We start from the raw sequence: 24993 nt of genomic DNA, 5'->3' as shown, positions 1-24993 counted from the left end.
TTGAAGTGGGATAGGGTAGACCCAGCAAGCTAAAAGCCAAACCAAATCTCCTTCTCCTTCTAGAGAAAATAGATGAATTTCTCTTCTCTATGACCTCATCTTTATCTGCACCAAGATCTGAGGAGGACAAGGATTTTCACATACTGCCTTCGCTCTACAGCCGCCATTCTTACATTCACTGCATCCTAAAGTGCTCCATAAAGGGGGTAAAGGTTAAGAATTACTGTCTCTGAGACAGTATTTGCCTGCTTTGTGCTAGATGAGTGCCCTGGTACTCATAAGCCTTTTGCGTTGCCTTATTCTATCAGCACTGGCCTGGTAGACACCCAGTAAATAAAATGTTCAAACACACACATAACTGGAGTGAATGAGATAACAAATCCCTGAATATCCATCACCAAGTTGCAAAAATTAGCAAGATTTTTCCATATTTTCATCATCTATCTTTTTGGTTATTGTTGCTGTTGAAGCATCTTAAGCCAAATCCAGACCTCATATCGTTTCACTCCTACATATCTCCGTGTGCATCTCAAAAGTATGGACATTTTCTTGCATAACCCTAGTGCCATTTCATGCCTAACAAAATTAGTAACTGATTCCTTAGTATCATCTATCTAATGCATATTAAAACATCCCAAGTATCTCAAAAATGATTTTTCAGTTGGTTTGTAATCATGATCAAAACAGGGTGCACACATTGCATCTGGTTGGTGTATCTCTTGAGTCTCCTTGTCCTTCCTCTACCCTTTTTTCCCGTGAATAAATTGTTTGCTCAATAAGGAGTTAAGGCCCTGTAAATATCTGTTCAGAGAAGGTCTCTTCCTTGCCTTATTTCTCAGAGGCTGTCCAAAGAATCAACACCTCTCACTCTACTGTTTATGAGTTCACCCAGGCTGATGGGATGAGGATGCAAGAAAATGAATGAAAACCACTTTCTCCCCAGTGAAGTAGAAAAAAATATTGAAAAGACAGGTGCTAAAACAAGGCCAAACATTGTGGGATGTTGAGTTCCAGAAAATAATAACTGGCCCTCAAGCAATTCTGGTGGACCCAGAGGCTAGCGTACACTCCGTGCATGATCTTAGAGAATGCTGCAGGAGAGATGAGGGTTTACCACTGGTGAAAGCAAGGTGGTGGCGTGGTGCCTTAGGGGAAACAAGAGTCTTGGGAATTCTTCCAACCCTCATTTTCCAGCTCTATAAAAATGGACGTGACTCCACTCTAGGTAAATTAGCCAAGAACAGTAACCAGGCAAAAGGGCCATAGACAGCTAAGCGTGGAAGCTAACTTACTGGGAGAGAGCTTGCTGTGATCAGAGGAGTTATGTGGGCAGCTGAAAGGAGAAACAATGTGACAGTGCCTTTTGGGCTCAGGATACAAGTAATATGGCATTTCACATGTATACAAATCAGCCTCTGATATATTCTTTTCTCTTTGGTGTTGAGAACTTGCCGTATGTTGATGGATCAAGTGCTGGATAATTAAACATTTGTTCTTTTTTTACACTGAATTGTACTTAAAGCTAAGAATTAGATGGACTTTTTGCATCATTACTGCCTTTACAGCTTCACATCTTTTGATTGAAGCAAAGGATGGTAAGAAATTATTAAAAAACTCTTGATGTATAATAAAAAGGAATATAATTCTGCTTTGTTGATAATCTAGCTATAGCTATATCTAACTGCTTTGCATTCTGATTATAAATTATTTGGTTTTGGCAACCAAAAATAATTCAGCAGATGTTATGCATGTGGCCACCTCTTGGTATGCAGCAGCTAGGACCAGTAATGAAACCACTACCCCCACTATGGCAGGTTAATTTGCTAATATGACCATACAGAGAACATGTGTACAGGCCTCTGGGAAGCCACTCAACTTTGAAACTGCTGGCTATGATGCCACATGCATACATAGCACCACTTTACTTGGTTAGAATTCAGAATAACTCTTTGACACTGGGCTATTCTGCAACAAATCCATTTGTTATAGTTTCCTTCCTCAATTTTTTTTTTTTTTGGTCAGTTATACTTCGTTCAGTAATAATTCACAGGACATCATACAAAATGCCACAGATTTAGGAAGACCAAGGTAAAATTATCAGAGAAATTTACTTCAAGGCAGACAGAATTAAACACAACAGATAAATTTCAACCTATTAATACATAATGACTGAAAAGTGCCAACATTCAACTAGTTCATTTCGTTAGTAAAAATATCTTCTTGTGTGTATGTTGCTTTAAAAAATTAAAATATTAAATTTGACAAACATTTCTATGCTTTTATCAGACTGTAGTACAAACACAGCTGGTCACTGATTCATGTAATAGGTTCATTCCAACACCATTATCCCTTTATCAGTGATTAATTTTCATAATAATTCTGTTATGAGAAATCTTTCTATAAAGTTATATTTACGTAAATGAATCCTTCCAATAGCCAACAATAAACAACTAAAATCAATCAGAACACGTCAGCATTCACAGACTTCTAAAAACTGCGTGACACAAGCTATAATCAAGACCATAAAATACATAAGGTCCTGAAGGAACTTCTTGTGTCCACATGCAGCCACAGAATAGAGTGTGAATAATAATACGTGTCTTCCCACATAAATCCTTTCAGCTTCCCTTTCATGGATAAGCCCTCACTCCCTTAAGGCTAGAAAACAGCAAAGTTAGGGAACTGTGGGGCCAAAGCTCAGAAAGGAGTCCAGGTGTTCTAACTCTGCGTCTCTTGAAGATCGCCAGGCCCATTTTTAAGCCCCTAGGAACAACATTTCATACCCTCATGTATTTTTTTCAAGTCTATAATAAGATGCCTGAATGCTAAGCATTTGAAGTGTTGCTTTTAAAAGTGTTGTCATAACAACAGGAATAAAATGACGAATGTAACTTGAGTTTGAAAGGACTCACTGACTTAGTTTTAAGTCCATAGCTTTACCTTTGTGTTGCAAGGGTTTAACTGTGACCTCCTAGCTCAAAGGCCACGATCATAGAACATTACCATGATTGAGTCAGTGTTTTTAGCTATATTTGCCATCACATAATTGCCAGTCAATTCTCTATGAATTCAGTTTACTTGGTAGGGTGGACAGAAAGTAATTAATTGGCCATATGAAAAATCTGTTAGTTTAATTACATAGGCCAAATCTGAAAAGCTTTCATTTAAGATAATTTCTTATCCTTTCTCTAAGATGAAATACAGCATGTAGCTTTATTTATAAGGCTCAATTCCATTTGCTACCTGGCTCTGATGCCCACTAATAAATACCAGCATTAGTCACACATGATGGGCAAGAGAACAGGCACATGGTGTGTAATTATACTTCCCAGCACACTGTTGGGTACATGTTCCTAGAACCTAATGGCTTTTTCTGTTCAAGTTTTCCAAGGATGTAGCTTGGTTCTAGTGAGAACAATAAAAAATATAGGCTTATAAAAATGGTAATTTCAGTAAAGTCAAATAGTAATAGAAGAGAGGATGTCAGTATCATTTTGATGCTGTTTTGAAATAAAGACGCAACAATCGCTACTAGCTAGAAATGATTTGCCAAGCTCTAGGGATAAACAGCCTGCATGCAAATATGCCTGAAGGAGTTGATAATGCCAGGCATGGGGCCATTTTCTTCTATATAGGAGTGTTCTTTTCAAATCTGGTGATCAGAAAATGAAGGCTCCTGGTGGGTGTATATTTCTCTCAGCAGGATTAGCCAAGCTGTCTCCGAAGATCATGTTCCCAAGAAATGTTCCCCTTTTGATATACATGGATTTTGCTGGCTTTTTTTAAAAAAAAATAGGTAAATTTACTTATTATTGCAAACATCCTCAGCCTTCATTTAAGTTCAAAATGTTTTTTCCTTATAACCAGGAAACAGTTGGTCCTGGTTTGATGTGTAATGTGCACCAAATGAAGGCCTACAAGTGTTCTGGACTGCATTTTAAAGTGAGTTATGACAACATTAGTCAAAAATCAACCCAACCCCTCGTGAGATTTCAGCGAGTTTTATGCCCTGAATCATTTCTCTTCTAATTATCATGAGGCCAGCTGCTACTCCCTGCATTTATTTAATCCACCAGAATGGAACAAGAAACAGTTTTCATTTTCCCCAGGGCTGAAACGGTGTCAATTATCTAGAAGTTTCTACAATTGACTGTCCCAGTGAATAGACATGCTATTAACATTTCTTCTTTACTCTTCAAATGACTCAGCCAGATCCTTAAAATAGCTTCAACATACTCTGCTGTCATTGCTTTGAGGGAGAATAAAAGACAGAGAAGGGGAAAGCAGTAATGTCAAATTACTTCATCTCTACGCATTTCCTCACCTGTAAGATGTGTATGGGTTTATAATTAGCACATTCCATTTGATTAATAAAAGTCAGATACCTCTTCAAATTGCAAGTCCTAATTAGTAGGAAATACCATTACTCCACACTAAGCCCTTACATGTTCTCTTATTTTCTCTTTGAAACCACCTTGGTGATTTAGGTATTATTATCATGTTATTGACAAGAAAAATTGGGGCTTAGAGAGAACAGGTGACTTGGGTGAAGCCTAGGCCAACCTGGCTTCAGAGCCAGTGCTTTTGCTATCTTACCCTATACTGAGCATCAAAGAAGTTTCAAAAGACAGCTGGTACTCACCCTCAAGAAGGGTATAGCTTGGTTAAAGGGATGAGACATTTAGTAAAATAACTATAATACAAGTGAGTCCCTGAATATGTTGATTCCCAACAGTAATTCAAAATTTTGTAGTTCACAAGGTGAGATCCCTCTAGCTGTGCTGCTCAGAAAATGCTTCAAGAAACAGCTTTTGCATCAAATAATAATAATGGATTATAATCCTCTGAAAAAAATAAGAATCTATGAATCCATAGTGATAATAAAGAAATAAACAGTTCGAGACCAGCCTGAGCAAGAGCGAGATCCCATCTCTACTAAAATAGAAATAAATTATATGAACAACTAAAAATATATGTAGAAAAAATTAGCCGGGCATGGTGGTGCATGCCTGTAGTCCCAGCTACTCGGGAGGCTGAGGCAGGAGGATTGCTTGAGCCCAGGAGTTTGAGGTTGCTGTGAGCTAGGCTGACGCCACAGCACTCTAGCCCAGGCAACAGAGTGAGACTCTGTCTCAAAAAAAAAAAAAAAAAAAAAAAAAAAGAAAAGAAAGAAAGAAACAATTGAATGAATAAAAGGATTAGGAAAAACTCTTTTTTTTTTAAAATTTCAGCTTATTATGGGGGTACAAAAGTTTAGGTTATGTATATTGCCCATGCCCCCCCCAGTCAGAGCTTCAAGCATGTCCATTCCCCAGACAGTGAGCATCACACTCATTACGTAGGTATATGAAAAACTCTTTCTTACAGTAAAAGAAATGATGGGAGTTCAGAGTACCATTTTGCCACTGTTATAGTAATAATTGATTCAAGCAAGAATCATCAATGGCTGCTAAAACTCCTAGATCAAAGAAATGGGGTATTTGCACGGCCTCAGAGTACTCTCCTTACCAACTACTTATCAAGTACAAAGGCAAAAATACTTAATAGTCACTTTCCAAAGGGAAAACTGGCCAACAACACTTTAACCAACTGATCAAAGTTAACATCACCAGTAATGGGACCAGCCGACTGCTGGTACTTCTCACGCAATGGCTAGAGAAGGACAAGACCACTTATGTGGTGTCACTGCTAAACATGCATAGCCTGAATTTTTTTTCATAAGAAAACAGCAGACAAATCCAAATTAAGGGACATTCTACAATACACCTGTCCTGAACTTTATTAAAATGTCAACGTCAAAGACAAAGAATGGCCAAGGAACTGTTCCAGATTAAAGGAAACTAAAGACATGGTGCAGTGGTCTCAGTTGAACCTTACAGTGCTTGCCTGTTAAAATGGGGAGGAATTACCACCTTTATTCTGCAGATACAGAATCTGGGGTTCATTGAGTTTAGAAGTTGCCCAGGAGGCCAGTTACAGCACCTTACCTTGGTTCTCCATCTCCTTGCTGAGGAGTGAGGCTGTGTTGATTTGTTCTATAATTTTTTTCATCCATTCACATCACTTGTCCTAGTCAAATAGCATAATGTATCATGCATGTATTTATCATGCATGACAACTTAGAAGCAAATATTAGCATTGCCTTGATTTATTTTAAAGCAACCATACATTTAAAAAAGATAGCCAATGACTTAAATATATCTACTTTTTAAAAAAGATTAGCCAACTGCTCTGTAATGAGTACCTTATAACTGTACAATAAGCAGACACCTATTTTTAGGATTTGTCTTAAATAATCCTAGTGGGCTATTTACATCTGGCCCACATGCCTATTCCAGACAACTGAATTATACTTCTGCTCTTGACCAAGATGTGGGGGAGCACAAATAGGATGGCATGGTTAAGAAAGGAGAAAGGAGGAACCCAAATTGGGCTTGAAGAAATGACTCAGAAAGTGCAGCGGGGCCAGGTGCTGCATCTTATGCGGCCTGCCTGGGAGAAGGGATCAAATCACAAAAGCAACTCTGAGCTTCTTGCTTGTTGATTCAGCTTTTCCTTTCCAAGTTCTGATTTCTTGGCTCTTTTTCTTGCAGGAGAAATGATGGCTTTTTCTAAAAATTGATAATGATTTTTTTTAACAGCTTTACTGATGTAAAATTCACATGCCATAAAATTACTTGAGGGTATAGTTTTGAGGGTTTTTTTATACAGTTGTGCAACCATCACCACGATTCAGTTTGGGAACACTTCCACCACTCCCCAAAAGGTCTCCTGGTTCCTTTCCCTGCTCCCATCCCTGGCCTCAGGCAAACACTTGAATTGATCGTAGAATTTTTTACATTTGGCAGCACTATTACCCCAGCAACCTGCCAACTGATCTGTCGGTCAGTTGTCTTGTCTCAGAGGGTTCCTCTCAGTCTGTCTTATGGATGGCATACCTTTGTAACTGTGACAGCTATTGGTTTCTAAGTTGACATTTCACCCCCATAAGAAAGTCCTTGGCAAGAACTGAGATATCCTTACTCATTTCATTTAGAAATCACAGAAGTCTCTCATATTTTCTATCATCAATAAGGATCTTTCAGAATTACCTATTCGTGTTTTTATTTAGAGGATTTGCTTAAATAAAAAAAAGGAAAATGCCGTAAAGGTTAAGGCCATACCATCCAGCTATTGTGTTCTTGTTTTTTGAAATTCATGATGTTTGAGGTCCTGCAACACAAGCATGTACAAATGCTCACGTGCTCTCTTGTTTCCCATAGAAAAGCCCTAGTCTCATCCTTGCAGGAGTTTCCTTCTTTGCCTTTGGCCAAACCTGCCATATCTGAAAATCAGAAATGAAAAGCATATATTTATAATGTAGAGTGGTTAGTTTCCCTTTTATTATCCAAAGGAGCACATGGAATATGGGGTAGACCTGCATATCCTTTTAAAGATCAGTTAAGAGAAAAGCTAATTTATAAACCCCCTGGCATAGCTCTAAAAAAAGAATCTGATAGAAAAAGCAGGATACAAAATGTAGCATGCAGTATGAGCAAATTATTATGCTTTATATGGAAAGAGAAGAGTTGAATAAAATTAAATACATCAAAATTCTACTGGTGGTTGTCTTTGGGTGGTATAAACAGTATGGTCCTTGTCTCCCCTCCCCTGCCTTCTATCTACTTTTCTGTATTTTCCTAATGAAGGAGAGTACTTTTGTGCTTGCAAAACTAAAAATAATCTAATGAATCATGTTTCCTTTAATAAGTCTCAGTATACTTAACTCTGACAATCAATATTAACATTCCTTCTAGCTGACTTGTAGGTTTGCCCAGTTTTCTATGGGTTAATCAATTCCTCTAGCACTTTTACTCTGGACTAGTCAGTTTGGAGAGTCACACCCGGCAGGTATTGACAGGAGGTTGGCAGGTTGCTGGGCTGCCCAGCTCCTTACCTTAGCCTTGCCTAGCCTTACAGGTCACGTAGTGGAATTGTTAAAATTTGAGAGAGGCTTGTTAACTCTAGCTAATCGAATTCACAAGAAAGCATAAGCCAGAATGCCCGTTTATAAAAATATAATGAGAAGTGGAACTGTCACCTAGACTAGACTTGCCAAACCTTTTCCCATCATTTCTACTACTCCCACTGGTGGCGCCACCATGAGCTTCATTTTAGGGCCTGCTGCGTGGGCTGCTATGTGGCAGGTGTCCTTCACTGCCCGTCCTCCAAGCAGCCCTCCAAGGTTGATTCATATCATTTATTCTTAAGACTCAAGTTATCTCCAAGTTCTCTAGGGAGCTGCCAGTTTCCGCCTCTGAATTGCAATCATATGCCACTTTTTATTTCTGGTCCAGTCACAGCCTGAGACCAGGAGGGGTCGGGGGTGGAGGATCTATTGATTCCTTGATTTCTTTTTATCTGCCTCAGCCGGCTCCCCTCCTATCTCCAGGCTCAGATCTCCTGTCTGAAAACTGCCTGCTGATTTGATGAGCTACCTTCTAATTTAAACAGACACAAGGCGTTCAGGTCAGGAGGTGGCTCATAGCACCCACCAAGGCCCAGCGTACCTGTATCACAGTGTGCATAACAGAACATGTAAAATCTTATTGTAATTTCAAAAGACCCTGGCATGTGTCTAATTGGAACTCAGCACTGCATAGCTGAGAAGGGGAGAAGGCAGTGGTTTTCATTGTATGAAGAATCAGGAAGAGAAACAGCTGAGGCTCCTGGGGTTCTTTGCCAAGAGGCTCAGAACAACAGGGTTTGTTCAACACTTAGTCAAGGTGCCTGGGATTCTTTCCAGAAAGATCCTGTTGTTCCCATTGGTTATAGAAATGGCAGGGCAGGGGTGGCCGCCCAGTATAACAGCCAGTGTCTCCCGCAACAATGCAAAGTGAGGAGCAAACCATAGCATCTTCACTGGCTTCCTAAGATTTGAAACCTTTCTGGGATTTAACACACATAATGAATGTTAATTCTGCTGGAATTTTTGGAAAGACCAGGTGAGGAGTCAGTAACTTAGACACTGGAAACATTTCTCAAAGCTCCAGCAGTTCTAAGTAGCAGCATCCAAAGACAAGTTTCTTTTATGGGGAATTTCATGCTTATTAGATATGGCATGTGGTGAACCTTAGAGATACGTATTGGGTATAGTGCACACTACCAGGAGTACAGGCCCAGCTCTAACAGTTTTGCAGATGAAAACAATTAAATTGTTACATAGGTCAGAACTCATAATAAGGACTTCATCAGGGAATCTGAATTGTTCTGATGTAATCAGAATTTATGAAACTTAACACATTATTTCTTGGAAGTCATATTTATCTTCCTGAAGACTTATAAACAACTATATAGAGTTATATGATAGGCCATCCATCTATGTATACTTTCAGAACTTTTCTATTCATGTACATAGTGTTATATAGTTTTCAACGTTCCTGGTATCCTGCTCTGTTTCGTTCTGCAGCTTGTCCTGGAGAATCTATGTGGGCATACTGTTTTTAGCTGCTACATAGTATTCCATAACCGTAGTTATGCCGCAAGGTATTAGACAGTTCCTGTGATGACCAGCAGTTATATCATTTCCCGTCTTCTCACTATTACTAACATTGCCTGTAATGAACATCCTCGCATATGCCTCTTTGTGCATTTGGGTATTTCTCTAGAGAAGATATCAAAGAATAGAAGTGCCCTGTTAAAGAAGTATGTTTTGTATTTTAAATAGATACTGCCAAATTGTCCTACAAAATTTTAATACCACTTTACACCCCCCATCAACAGCACTACTGCAATTTTACTGTAGTCCTTTCTTTAGGTCCTTTGCAATGCAAATTACTCCAACAGGAGCAATTAAACCCTTAAAACCTGAAAACGTTAGGGGCAGTTTTGCTAGAAGCTGGGAAGAAAGCAGGTCCCTGGAACTTCCTAGGGAGCCAGGGAGCAACCTGAAGATTTAAGACACTAAGAGGTAGGAGAGGGGTAGGGCGGTCGTAAGGAGGACTGAAGATGGTAACAGAGAGGTACAAAATAACTTGCAACTGGGGAAGGGCTAGGGAAGCTGGAAGAATATATGTCAGATTTGTGGGGTCTGGGATTGGGATTGGAGTGTGGTGTTTTGTATAATCTCATCCCTAATATCTCCTACTCCCCTGCCCCAACCCATTCATTGTATTTCTCCAAGAGCCTGGCGCTGTGTGTGTGTGCACGTTTTTATGACTCTCCTTTGGTGGTATGTCAGCCTTTAGGGGGATTGATGGCAGGCTAGAAATCTCAGCCTAAACCAGCTCTAGGCCGAATTCTTTCCTGGTAGATAACGATCATTTCTAAGACCTCAAAGGCAAAACAGAATGCTCACCTCTGTCACATTCCTAGTGGCCATATATTCCACATCAAAATTTAATGAAAAGTTTCTGAAGATTTTTCCCCCTCCAAAGCATTTTACAATCTTAGAACATCAAACAAACATTGGTTTTGTTCTGGAGAATCTTGCTTACCTGTTACAGAAAAAGAGGAAGAAGGAAAATTATTCACAATTAGGTACATATGTTTTACTCTCTAACGTTTAATTCATTTAATGAGAAAGTTGGATTTGATGAATCGTAGCAGATTATTTTAACAGAAGTTTTAAATTTTCAACCAGCTTGGCACCTGGCATCTTTTTCCTTTTTCTTTTCTCTCTCTCTCTCTTTTTTTTTTTTTTTTTTTTTTGCCTATCACTAGTGCAACTGATTGTTCAGTCAAAACTTCTCGTAGGCAGTGGCTCTCAAACTTTGCTGAACATCAGAATCATCTGGTGACCATTTAAAAAAAAAAAAAATCCCCATACCCAGGTGATACCCCACATCAATTAAACAGAATACCTGGAATGGGAGCCAGGCATCAGTTTAAACTACTGATTCAATGGGTAAGAGAAAAAAAAATTTTGGTTTAAGAAATGTAATTTCTAGGAGGTACAAGACAATGATACAGTTAAATATTTTAAATACTCAAAGTCTTTTTCTGGGTTCAAAGAATGTCCATGATATAATAGACCTATTGAACAATAATTTACAAAATGAGATATAATACTAATAAGATTTGCCCAGCTGAGACTTCAGTTAAGGTGTTTGGTTATCGTATTATTGGGTACAGAAAGAGCATAAATTACAGTGCTTCCTTGATGTTTATTAGAAGTTTGTATGTTATACAATGATAGCACAGACAAGCTTTATGAACCTAAGGAAGGTGTCCCTAATGAAATGTAGACAGACCCCTCAGTGCTTAGAGAACACACAGAAGAGCCTCATTAAGGATTTAAAGGAATTAGGGTTATTTTTGAGCCTTGGGGGTGGGGAGAAGTAACCAGAGAGAGCCGAATCTGCACCTGCATTTTGTCTAGACTTTTGTGAGATCCATATTACTTTTACTGCTCATGCATAATTCTTCATTACTTTAAAAATACTAGAGGATGCTCTAAAACTTAAGCTTACCCTCCCCAGCTGGTATGGGATTTGCATCCCACCCAGATAAAAGAGTAAGCCTATGGCCAGACCTATGGCCTTGTGATTCAGCACCTGTACCGTGCAAGAATGCATACAAACCCCTGGGCTGCTCTCTCCTGGAGAGGGAGGGAGGGGACTTAAAAACCTGGGGCGGTGTGGGGGAGGGGCTGTTTGCCCTTCTTTCTCTGGGGAAGTAACTCACTCAAATCTCCTGCCTTGCTGAACTGCTTCGTGCAGCTTTGAGTGGGGCCTAGTGAAGATGGTCTTTCTTATATCTGGATGCACTCTGCTGCTGCTGTTCTTTAGCTTTCTTTCTTGCTAAGTCTTTAAAGGACAGTTTGATGTCTGCCCACTTTGGAAGTCTTCAATCTGGGCAGGAGCTGTCATATTTTTCCTGCTAGCACATCCTGCTCTCTGGACTGAAATCACCCGCTGGGACGATGGTATGTACTCTGGCTTTTGCTGATCTAAAGGGAATAGAATTACCTAATAGTTCTAGGGTAATCCTTTGGGGGAACTAGTGTTGGGCTTCTGTCCAGCTTAGGTTGTGCCTTGACAATGCATCTTGGTCCATCGGGGTGAGTCTTCACAAAAGCCAAGCAAGCAGCTGAGATAGGGGTTGTGTACTTTCTGCTGTGTTTTCCTCTTACCTTTTCTTCCCTCTCTTGCATTCTTATCTCACCTAGATTATCACTTCTTTTGTGAGCATTCCCTTTATGCTTCTCATTTTGCACTGTCACAGTAGTGACACAATCACAGCTTTCAAAATATACTTAAGGATACAAAGGGAGAACAAGTTTAAGTAAGTTCATCTCTAAAGAAACCTAGTGTTTTAACCTTATGACTTCTAAGTGTAGAATTCCACCTTAAGACCTGTGTTTTGAATTTGATGCAGGACTTATCTGAAGCTTTGATTTGACCTAGTTGTGTGTTTTTATTGTTGTTGTTGGATGGAAGTAAACACTGCAAAAGTGTGCATGTTTTTGAAGGTATGGTTGAACTTTGTTTAAAAAATGTTCCTGAAGGAAACCTACAATGATTGATAATTTTGTGTAACTTATATTTGTTGTTGTCTAGGAAAGTGAGTATATTTTTTTATTCACCTGAGAGGTGAACCCTTTGGCTTTGAAAGACCATTCCATAGTAAAGAATCTCACAGGCATCTGACAGCCCATGACTCACTTCACCTTACTCACAGCGATTATCATTGCTAACAAGCTTAGCGTATCTTCTGTCTGAATCTGCCTGCAAGTAAGTTGTCATAATCTTTCTACTTTCTCATAGGACTGCCCACCAGACTCCCAGAAATCATGTTGGTAGGATCCCAGTCCTTTTCGCCTGGAGGGCCCAATGGGATTATTAGAAGCCAGTCCTTTGCAGGTTTCAGCGGCCTTCAGGAAAGGCGATCCAGGCAAGTAGTGTGTGGTTCTCTCCTGGGATGCAGCTTGAAAAGGAAGTGACCTTTGATGTTCTGAAGAGGGTCTCTGTGCATGCAGCCTTGCCACAACACACACACAGTATTTTAACCTCTTTTTCATGGAAGGGATGTACCAAAAATTAAGTGCTGTAATTTCTTTTCTATCATTTAGAATTCCTCCTGCAAAAAAGATGGCTGAGGATTTAGGATAAGCTAGTGATGTATGTATAGACCTCTCCACACCTCCACCCCTTTTTGAAACACACTTTCCATTGCATTCGGATTTGGGAGGCTGTGTGTGCTACAAAGTCATTCAGTGGATAAAGACTGTGCCTCTGCAGATCGGCTCCAGGAAGCGATGCCATTCGGACAGGGGTTGTCAAAGTTAGTCTTCTAGTTTCCTTGGAATCTCCTCTCATCTAAAACAGGACTTGGGGCAACTCAAGAAAGAAAGAACAGATAGTGGATAGGTAACATGGAATAGAGTTTGTTTTCTGATTTCATAAAAGTATTACCCTCCAAGGGGCCCTGTGTGCTTCGACCTGTGTTGTCCGTTTGGTGCACACAGGGATGGCAGAGGAGCGTAGCAAATACCCAACCTGGGAGGGGTGCAGCAGGCTCCTGCCAGATGCGGCGGTCTCAGCTTTCCTGCCGATAGCCGGGTCAGCGAGTGGCCTGGCCTCTGGATCGCCTAATCAGATCAGCACTTTGGGTTTAAGGTATCAGGCATCCATCTTACCACTGCAAGCTGCATCCCTGACACTACTAGAGATATTGAATTTTTATAAGTTATACCTAATCATAATTTATTCCATAAAAATAAAGCTTTTTAAAAAGATACATGTGCTTTTCTTTAATGTCATATAGAATGAGCCATTTGGCCTGCTCACGGCCCCTTATCAAAAAGGCTTCCTTGCCATCCTAGTTGAATTTAATAGATGCTTGCACCTAATCTTGCATAGGGCACTTATTTTTTTAGTTGGATTATATCCTTCTTTCTATGCATTATGTCCACCTAGAACTGTTTGTCTTTTGGCTTCCTATTAGGTTTTAGAGAAGCAATACATTTTCACTCAGAGTACACATTACCTGAAGCCAGATTTTGACTCTGGGTAGCCTCTGCCCAATAAAGCTTTCTGATTTCAGCAGTTAACAAATCTAATACTGAGAAACTAAGGATGGCTCAGATCTGTTAATGTATGAGGGAACATTACCTTCCACAAAAGACATTAATAGGAACACAAGATGATTAAAAAGATATTTCTTTAGTCAAATCGTTTCGGATGCCCGAGGCTCACAATTTCTTCTGTTCTTGTTTTCCTTTTCATAGGTGTAACTCCTTCATTGAAAATTCCTCTGCTCTCAAGAAGCCCCAGGCCAAACTGAAGAAAATGCACAATTTAGGTCACAAAAGCAACAACCTTCCCAAAGAGCCTCAGCCTAAAAGGGTGGAAGAAGTCTACAGGGCATTGAAAAATGGACTTGAGTAAGAACCTTGACCCTGATAATGCACTTTATGGAATGACATGGTGGGGTGCGGTTTCAGAGAAAACCTAGCGTTCTGAGATCATTTTTTAAATGTACCTTCTATAGGAGGTATTTTATTCTTGTACCACAACCAGGGAAACCTTAAATGAGTCCCAAAGATATGAAATATGTTGGGATTCCACATCCTATCCATAACTTTGAAGGAAACTTAAAACCTTGTATTGTGTTGAATTTCACTTAAACAATGGATGGGCATATCCATTCTAGAGATTGCTAAAGGAGAGTTCTGAAACCTTTCTGAATATACTATGGGGATTGTGTGCCCAGAATAAGGCTTTCCTAGTGTGCAGTGAGACATTCACAGTCAGTGTTACATGTAACTAGATAGAATTCTGTGAGCTCAGACCCAGGGCTGACTACAGGCACTGCTTTCCTCCCCGTTGGTTTTTCCTTTCTGGACTTTCAGTCACACAAGGGTTCTCCTTTTTGACTAGCTAAATAGTATCTGATACAACTGCTAGAACTTTCAAAATGTTCAAAGACTGGGAAAATGCAAAGCCTCTTCCTCCCTTTCCCAACTACAGAGAAAGGCTCAATTCTTAATGCCCTTTGAGAAGGAAAAGGCCAGCAAGAGATTCCACTTAATAGGCACAGAATTCACTGTTATATCTTGTCTTATCTTTACAGTGAGTATCTGGAGGTTCACCAGACAGAGCTGGACAAGTTGACAGCTCAGTTAAAAGATATGAAAAGAAACTCTCGCCTGGTAGGTACTGTGCAGTCATTAGGATGCTAACTTGGTATTCTTTTTTTTTTTTTTGCTGAGTATAACCTTTTTCTGCATGGGGCTGGGGAGGAATGTTTAAGAAAAGTAGATCCAAAAGGCAAAGTACAATCTGCATCCTGATGTGTATGTTAGGAAGAAGAAGGTTAAGTTTTTTTCTTAATGCTCTATTCTTAATACTTTTCAGTATTTTCTAAACATGTGTATGCAGATAAACTTTATAATCAGGAAAATATTTTTTTTTAATTTTCTGTACCCCCCTCCCAAATAATATAAGGAAGTGAAAAGTTGACGTTTTCCTAGCATATTGTTAGTACATACAGATTTGGGGACCCAGAACTTTATCTCCAATTTTTAAAAATTAGGTCATAAACCAATCTGGGAGGGAAAGGAGGCTTAAAGAGGTAACAGACACGAGAAGTTAAAGGAGTTCTTAGGCCAGTTTGAGTACACATCATATTGCAAATTTCCTTTATTCTAATGAATTTGTGAGGACTTGTGGTTAAAGAGTGGTTCCAGTGTCTATACCATTTTAAATGGTTTTATTCAGTTCTAAATGATATTATACCTTAATGTTTCCAGGCATCAGAAAGCCCAAGAGAAGTCTACGTATACCTAGGAGGTACAGCTAGACATTCATAGCTGTAATCTTTTTCTTTTTTAGGAGATGTGTTAAAATATATCTTGTTGTCTTTTTCAAAGGCTTAGAGATTAAAGGCTTTATCAAGGTTAAGAGGTTTTATATTCTACTGAGGTTAGAATATAAATTGCCCCGTCTATATGGACCTACTTGTGGAATGGCCTTCAGAGCTTTTAAATGGCCTGGACTTTTTGATGGCTACAAATGTTCCTCCTTGGAGAATGGCTGATGGAGGGACATCCACCAGGACCTCGTGTTCCCTAAAAATCCTTCAAGTGGGGGATCTGGGGTTAGTGCCCCAATTGTGCTGTGAGCACACAGGAAATGAGCTTGCTTTAAAAATAATTTGTGAAAAGCATCCTCAAGAACTCTTCTTAAATCCCAATTCTATTTGTTTAAACAGCAAGGCAAGTATTTTTTAACATATCTACCACTGCTACATTGTATGTTAACACCATTTATTTTATTTATTTTTTTTAACACCATTTATTTTTAAAAATTTTTTGAATGAATGTGAATTATGTGCCTCTCAATATGTAGGAGAGGAGAGCTCAAAGCAAGTAAAAACCCTAATGGTCTCAAGGGACAGAGGGGACTGGGTGCAACTCGAGAAACACAGAACATAAATAAATATTAGCTCTTAAAAGTACTCTTGCTGGTATTTAAAGTAATCCAGGTTTTTACTCTTTTAAAGCAAATGTCAAAATCCAGTGGAACTTTGCAGGACTGATTATTATGTACAGATTGTGGGCTATATCACTCTATTAAAATGGGTTATATTTTGGGGGAAGATGTTTTAATCCAGATACTCCTTTTTTTTATTTTAGGGTGTGCTGTATGAACTAGACAAGGTAAGTTATCATTCTGTGTTGGGTTGTTATTACAAAATAAAACTCTGCATCCTTGAGTAGAAGTCAGTGTAAAATCCTAGAGAACTGATGATTTTTCTAATTCTGGAAATATTCATTATTTTGACTAATGAGGATAATGAATAAGTACTATGATCTATAGATTCAGAGAAGCGTTTAAGGTCATTTCTATAAAAATGCCCCTAGATTGTAGGGTTTCTCAGTGTTTTGAAAGTTTAAAAACTTTCCAAGTGTTTGGAGGCCCTTGCCTGTGTTGTCTCTTGACTATTAAGTACCATACTTCATCAAATCCAAGTCATCATTGATTAGAAAATGCACCATGACTTTATGTTTCACTCAAATAAAAAAAAAATGATTCTAGTTAAACTCTGACAGTTCTTTCTTTTCACTTAAAATTTGTATTTTATACTTACTGAGAAAATTCTTCTTAAACCTAATTAGACACAGTTTTTCTTTTTTTCGCTCTCTTTCCATGCCTTTCTGTGAACATAATAATTTTATTTCAATGCTGAATCATAGCATAGTCTTTTTGAAGACATTTTAAAGGACAATTAATTTAAATTCATGTAATAATATTTATAATTCAAATAGGTGACACACAAACAACTGTGCTTATCTGTGAGCACGTACAGACAGCTGTCTTGTACCACGTGGCCAGTAGCCATTGTAAGATGCACCCAATTTCAGAGACACTAAAATGTGAAGGGGATAAAAAAAAAAACCCCATCCTAGGACAAATTAAATATATTATTATAAAGAAGTTTACATATATTCCAATATGATAGATACTGTTTTGCCAGAAATCTAATGAATTCCATTGCATTGGACAGCTGGTTGTTAAACACAGGGATTCTAGTAACTAACTCGAGCTCATCTCTCAGAATATTTACTCAATATTTTAAAAAATACTTTCCAAATTGATATTACAGACTCTCTAAAATAGGAACAAAGATAGAAGGAAAGGGGATATATGTAGCATTTTCTGATACTTTTGAGTATGACATAATAAAAAAAATATTCTCACAAGCCTAAGTCAATTGAAATGTAAATGACTGTACCTTTTCTAACTTCTTTTAATTCCAGCAAATGAAAACAATTGAAAGATACATGAGACGCCTGGAGTTTCACATTAGTAAGGTAATTGAAGTTCTTATTGTCTTTGCCTGTTTTTAAGTTTTCAGTTACTAATCAATACACCTTTGGCCTGAGCATAGTATCTAGTCCATGGAGAATTTCTTATTTCATTGACTCCTAAGCTGATTAACAATTAAGTCCTCAAACAGGCAGTACAGATGGAAGAAAAATAAGAATGGAAGGTCTGATACAGCACAATTTGGGCTCACTTCAGTTCTGCAAATATGTATTAAGTGCTAAGTAGCATGCACAGTGCTTGGTGGAGGGCTCAGTCTCACTGAAGTGTGGTTAGAAATTAAATCAAACTAACCCCACAAAAAAATTCATGCTTACCTAACTTTGTACTCTGGTTCCACATACAATTTGGCACCCCGTAAACTTCTTCATGAAGGCCTTCCAAGTACTCAAAGACTCCTGTCTCTGTGCCTCCGTGAATCTTCCTCAGGCTCTTGGCTCCTCCCACTCTTCCTCATGCGACATGGCTTTCAGGTGCCTTTTCATCCCTGTTGCTCCTAGACATGCATCCATTGGTCAACATCCCTGCCATCCAGCCCTGGATTCTATAAATTGTTCATTAATGGTCCAACGAGCCTAGTGTGGAGTGGGACTATCACCTCCCTGTTCTAGACTCTATCAGGAGTTCTTGGTGCTACCTAAAGAAGATTTCCCTTTGGGAGCAGCTAAATCATACCATTAGCAATTCCTGTTTGCATAGACACTCATCAGCCTCTCTTCCAAATGGGAAGACTGGGGTTTTAGCAGATCTCTCTCCTTAGAGTCAGCAGCCTTAGGTTCTGGTCCCAGCTCTGCCACATACTCACTGGCTATGTCACCTGCATGGACCTTGGCTTTCCTCTCTGTGAGAAGGGGCTGGGGAGTTGCATGTATTCCATCTAGATGATCCTACGAATCCTTTCCAGTGTAAAATTCTGTGATGATTCATATGTATGTATATGTCTGTATATGCTTCTGCCTTCGTACCTTCCCACTTTGAAAGATAGTTATTACTTAGGCAAATCTGAAATTGCTCTTATTTCTGCTAAACTCAATAAATAAAACAATGACATTCATCAGATGCTATTTGTGGCAGGCAAGCTTTGACAAATTTTTCTGCTTCATTCAAAAAACAGCAAGATAACAAAATTAGTATTAGGTAAACGTGTATTTATCATATTTAGCCATATTATGTCTATAGTTGTTAGACACAATAATCCTAATTATTTTCAAAGGCTGGTGGTAACTCTATTTGCAGCACCTTACATACAAGATGCTTAACAAATTGTGTATATTAATAATTGAATGAGTCAATCAGTTTATTTAATGAGAGCCACTGCTGACTGATAGGTAAGACAAAAACTTGCCTACAAATGGGCTACTTTCTGCTCAGGCAAGTACATAGGTATTCTCTATCCTAAAGTTCAACTCCATTTGGCTAGGATAGATTGATAATGAAGTGAAAACAAAGGATAAACTTTTCTTTCTATGCAAAGTAATAGGTTAAGTCATTACAGCTATACTGATGGTCCAGTGAGCACTGATCCCTTACTGAGAGGATTATAATCTCAGAGACTTCAGAGTAGCCAACAGCAGGGGAAGGGTTGGAGGGGCAGTTTCCCAGAAGCCCACACAGGTGAGACAGCCTGGCCTGCATTGGAAGAGGCATTGGCACTTGTGTCTCTAAAAGTTGTGTGGGGATCTCCCACACCCAAACAATCTGCAATGTTTATTTGAAATTTCAGATTCCTGGCCCAGCCCTAACCTACTGACTCAGCGCCTTAGAGTGGGGCCTGGGCATCAGCATTTTAACAAGCTCACCAGGTGAGTCTTAGCTAGTTTTAAAGTCTGGACACCATGTTCGATGCCAATCACCAACCAAAAGATTTTTCCAGCAGATTTGCCACCTCTTGAGTCTTATTTCTCCCTCTTAATCATCAATAAATCCATTGACCCTGAAAATTAAAGACTATTCAGAGTTTGGGGATTCCGCTTAGCAAAGTTGAGTGAATTGTTGAACTAAATAGCAACAAAGAATCCTTTAATCAAGAGAATAATTTTTAGTCTCTTACTGTTCACATTCTAAGCGTCAATGACCTAAGTGTCATTGACATCTAAATAGAAAAAGCAATTATGGAAAAATTGCACCACTCTAACAGATCAGAGTAATGGTTTCCGGTGAGTAGCCAAAAGTTTTCCTTCAGAACAAAAGGGGAATCTTAAACTCTGAAATCCAGTGTACACATCTCCACTTTCTTCTGAATCTATGGCTTAAGCCTCTTTTTTGAAGAAACAAAGTTTGTACTGAAATGAAAATTCAAATAGTCTTTGGAAGGTAAATGCCTCCCCAAAGCAATAGGTTTAATTTGCTTTTGTCAATGCCTGATTACATTGTCCTTTGTTATCCTGCCTGAAAATTCCTGTAGTTTACTGCAGTTGGTTAAGTGCCTTGATAATGGAAAATAGTACAAGACTATAGAAATAAATATCATCAGGAATAACTTGGCTGGGTGCAGTGACTCACACCTGTAAATCCTAGCACTCTGGGAGGCCGAGGAGGGGAGGATCCCTTGAGGTCAGGAGTTCGAGACCAGCCTGAGCAAGAGCAAGACCCCATGTCTTCTAAAAATAGAAAAAATTAGGCGGGCACAGTGGCATGCACTTGTAGTCCCAGCTACTCTGGAGGCTGAGCTGACCCCACAGCACTCTAGCCCGGGCAGTGGAGTGAGGCTCTGTCTCAAAAAAAAAAGGGAATAACTTTAGAACAGGTTTTTCTCAACCTTGGCACTATTGATATTTGGGGATAATTCTTTGTTGTAGGGGCTGTCCTCTGCCATTATAGGACTTTTATCGGCATCCCTGGCCTCGACCTACTAGATGCCAGTAGACCCCTGGGAGTCAAAATCGCCTTGGGTTGATTGAGAGTCACTGCCTTAGATGCATTAAGTGATTATCAGGCTTATATGATGAGTATAATTAATAATCATTTTAAAAATGTATATTATTATTAAAAGCATAAGTATAGAGATGTAGCAGGAAAAAGTTTGTTCATATTGCTTCAATTTATTTTTTAATTGTGATATAATTTACATATAAGAGAGTTCACATTTAAGTATGCAGTTTGATAAGTTTGACAATTATCTTTTACCCTAATTTTAAGAATAACTTCATTTCCTCTCATTATTGTGGAGCCAAGATTTTACAAATAAATAGCTCCAAGTTCTTTTAAGAAATGCTAAATCTGGATGTGTAAATATCACCTTGTGACAATACCTCCTAAAATAAAGTGATAATAGCCTATTACACTACAAAGTTTTCCCTTAATGTGAAACTGTATGAACTCTTTCAGTGTTTGCTCAATACACAGAAAGCTCTTGTCTTCATTACTTAATATTTGTCCCACACCAGTCCACCAATGGATGAACAAAACCTCAATAGCCTCAAAACAAAAATGCAAGAGAGACATTTTTGTTTTGTATAATTTGAAAACAGGATCAGCGTGAAATTTGTTTTGAGACAGAAAATGGATCACAGTGGCTAAAATAAAAATGGTCTCTATTCTAAAAGAATAACACTTCTCCAAGGTTCTCCTTGTAGAGGTCAAAAACATAAAGTACCTTAAGCACATAACAATGGTCTGTGTAACCTCTTTCAAGCATAACAAATATATTCATATTTCTGTGTTTCCTGTTTTGATTCTGGCAGGTAGATGAACTCTATGAAGCTTATTGTATCCAACGACGCCTCCAAGATGGTGCCAGCAAAATGAAACAAGCCTTTGCAACCTCCCCTGCCAGCAAAGCCGCCCGGGAAAGCCTTTCCGAGATCAATCGGAGCTTCAAGGAGTACACAGAGGTATAACCTGCTAACCTGCTTACTTGCTGAACCCCACCTGGCCTGGTGTGAATTGTCAGTAGCTGCCAAGAACAAGGCAAACGGCAACCCACAGCCTCATGCTACTCTCTAGAGAGACAAGTGTTACTGTTAGCCTCAGAACTATGCACAAGAGGCAATCAGCAGAATTGTTTAAAATGAATAAGCCACAGTGCCCTGATTTTTGTCATTTCAGTGCACTTCTAAATATTCTAGTGTACAGTCCAATCTAGTTTTATCCCTGGAAGTTAAACAGACCCTGTGGTTCAGATGGCTACACTGGATGTCAGTGTTGTTTATCAGTAAACTTCCTGCCTACAATTTTTTTGTGTGTGCGTGAGAAATTTTTATCTTAAAGGAGACAGGATACAGAACCATGAACAGAAGTGTGCTTTCCTGGTTTCTGACTCCCTGGGGCCCAAGCATCTGACACAGAGAAGCCTTCACTCCTCCTGGGGTCACCTAATACCAGTGTCTTTGATGAAATGACTGAATTATTAAAGCAGCACTTCTCACTATCCCAGGAGTCTTTGTTTGAAGATCAAATTTCATGAATGAAGTCATCGATCTGAAGAGGGGCTGTTGGACAATTCCCAGAGCTGAGCATCTGTCTCAGCCCTGGGACCGAGGGACCTCTTGGATGACTTGCATTCAGATGTTTTGTGTGTACACCCCAGTGTTGCCTCTTGCCTAAACCCAGCTTGTCTCTTTTCATGACTTAAAACAGGGCTTCTTTATCTAAGTCCCTCCTTTCAGAATGTTTTTTAAATGCATAATATAAAACACATAGGAATTGAAAGGAAACATTATATTGAAATGGTTATTTCAACATTGTCAGTACAGTTGTCAAAATATTTTCAAAGTCAAATGTGGGATATAGTACTATGCTGCTGTTTTATTAATACATCAAATTACAAGATCTAGCAGTGGCTCCAATAATTACTGATAATTCAAAGTAGTGAAAAGTAGAAAAGATTTTTTTAAAGTAATCTGCAACAAATGATATGACATGAACATACATGTGATTTCTATGAGTGTCAACATCACAGGTATTCCTATAATAATACTGCTGTGGCTCGTTTTCTGTATTTGTGATATGTAGATATGTTTAATTTCAGTTAGAGGTTAAAAATCTGACTCTTCCTACTGTCCCCCCAATCCAAGTTTAAGGATTTGCAGGTTGAGAATCCCTGGCTTAGAAGCAACCCTAGTTCACAAGACCCCGTTTCTACAGGTCTCTGGAACCAGAAGAGCCATTTCTAATTATAGAAGCTGTTTATAGTACAAAAGCAGATAACTGACCACTAGCATGCAGGAGCTGCCTGTCCTGGAATAATTTGCAGTTCATTTCAGAAATAGCCACCCTTGGTCAAGTGCCAGGGCATGGCATCATGACTTTGCTCACAAATTCAAAGACACAGAGTGCAATTTCAGCAAAAGGAAGGACTGCCTTCCAGAAGAAAGAAATCCAGGACTTCTGTACCTTCGTATCTCACTTGACCTCAGGTGGTTTTTTATCCTCCCGTATCCACAAAAGCCAGGATTTTATCACAACAAGGGTTTAAAATAAGGATTTAACAAGGACAAGATGGCTCAGGGTACTTTTGCAGGTGTAGCAATGTTCATCGATGGCTGCATGGGTGAGGAAATTTTTACCATGGATACCCTCAGCTTTTAACCTAGCTGTCCCCAAGTTTTTCAAAGATACTGGTAGCAATCTTGATATTCACAATAACATAGTTGATATTTCTAGAAACTGTAATGTGTTCCTTCAAAGATGCCCGACAGTCTGAGGAAGTAAATTAGTTTAGAATACTGAAACCTTGTCAAAGCTTTCAAGCTGCACAGGACTCAGACTTGAAGTTTTCTCCAGTCTTGTTGAGCTGTTTGAAGCACCGAGAACTTACCAAGGAAAAGGCAATGACGTTCTTTGCATTCCACGAGAGTGATCATTTGGAGCAGGACAAAGGAACAAATAAGAATCAGAACCTCTAGCCTTACAAATCAAGCCTGAGGTCCTCAGCATACAGAATTCAAATAGAAGCAGCACCCGTTGGCACTCACTGAGCTGCCCATGCTCTCGCCAGAGAGGCCACCCCCTGGCCCCCATCCGTGATGGAAACTGGCTGCTGAGCGAGAAGCCTGCAGATGCCACCTTGTATTAAGCTTCTGTGGAGATGCTGCTTAGTATGACAGAGGTGACACCCAAAGTGTAAGCAGAAGGGCCTCACCCAGGATGGCCCCTGGCCACAGCACTTTCCCTTTTGATTTCCAACACCAATTGCTCTATTTAGGTCCTCAGACACCGAGGAAGTAGAGCAGGGGTAGTTATGCAACTACCCATGTGTATAGATGGTGGTGTTCCTTCTGCCTATACTGATCCCTCAATATCCAATTGAGGAGAGGACCCCTGCCAGACCCAGAAATCATTTTTTGGGTGCCATGGCATGACAGCAAGAAGTGTCTACCTCACTCACTTGAGCAGAATTCAGCCCCTCTGCTCCTTTGGCCCCAAATTTTTACTAAGAAAACTTTCAAATTTATAGAAAGTTGAAAGAGTAGTATATATTAAACACCATATACCTTTATCCAGATTTACCAATTGGCAACATTTGCTATATTTGCTTTCCCTCTCTCTCATATGCTCAATTTTTTCCCCCAAGTCATTTGACAGTAAGTGGTAGACATCATGACATTTCACCCCGTAAATATTTTAGCATGGATCTTTTAAAAACTGCATTTATTGACAAGTAAAATTGTCAAATTTATTGACAAGTAAAAATTGTATATATTTGTGATGTACAACATGATGTCCTGAAATATGTGTACATTGTGCAATGGTTAAATCAAGCTATTTAACATATAACGTGGATCTCCTGATATCATGGTAATCTAGATAACGTGCATTTCCTATGCGACCATATACCATTATCACAACTAAGAAAGGTAACAGTCGTCCTACAGAATTATCTAATATCCATTTTGGAGTTTTTGGCCCAATAATGTCTGATAACTGTTTTGGTTTATTTGCTTGTCTTTCAAAGCAGGACGTCATCAAGGTTAAGGCCTTGCATTTGGTTATTATATCTTTTTAGTCTCTTTGTCTAGAATTTGTTTTCCCCTATGATACTGCTTTTTTGTAGATTCCAGGCCAGTTCTTACAGAACCTCCCACGTTCTGAATTTGTCTGACTATTTCTGATATCATTTAACATGTTCATCTATGCCCGAAATTTCCTGTATGCTAGAAGGCTTGCTTAGACTTGGATTAAACATTTTGTCAAGAACATTTCATAGCTCATACTGGGGAACTCATTTCAAACAAGTAAACGC

General features: G+C 39.1%; 1 protein-coding gene across 4 annotated transcripts in view; it reads left to right on the top strand.

Annotated features, from left to right (window-relative positions):
• The window catches only part of RIPOR2 (RHO family interacting cell polarization regulator 2), a 107309-nt gene that overhangs the window by 40187 nt on the left and 42129 nt on the right, over nt 1–24993 (top strand). For all 4 annotated transcript variants that reach the window (XM_045551908.1, XM_045551911.1, XM_045551909.1 and 1 more), the window contains exons 2-7: nt 12747–12873; nt 14210–14365; nt 15055–15133; nt 16619–16642; nt 17744–17797; nt 21494–21643. In XM_045551908.1, coding sequence (XP_045407864.1) covers nt 12747–12873; nt 14210–14365; nt 15055–15133; nt 16619–16642; nt 17744–17797; nt 21494–21643 — 590 coding nt within the window. The remainder of the gene's footprint in view (nt 1–12746; nt 12874–14209; nt 14366–15054; nt 15134–16618; nt 16643–17743; nt 17798–21493; nt 21644–24993) is intronic.

This window comes from Lemur catta, chromosome 5 (assembly GCF_020740605.2).
Source record: "Lemur catta isolate mLemCat1 chromosome 5, mLemCat1.pri, whole genome shotgun sequence".
Taxonomy (NCBI): domain Eukaryota; kingdom Metazoa; phylum Chordata; class Mammalia; order Primates; family Lemuridae; genus Lemur; species Lemur catta.
This window is presented reverse-complemented; position numbering and strand designations above follow the sequence as displayed.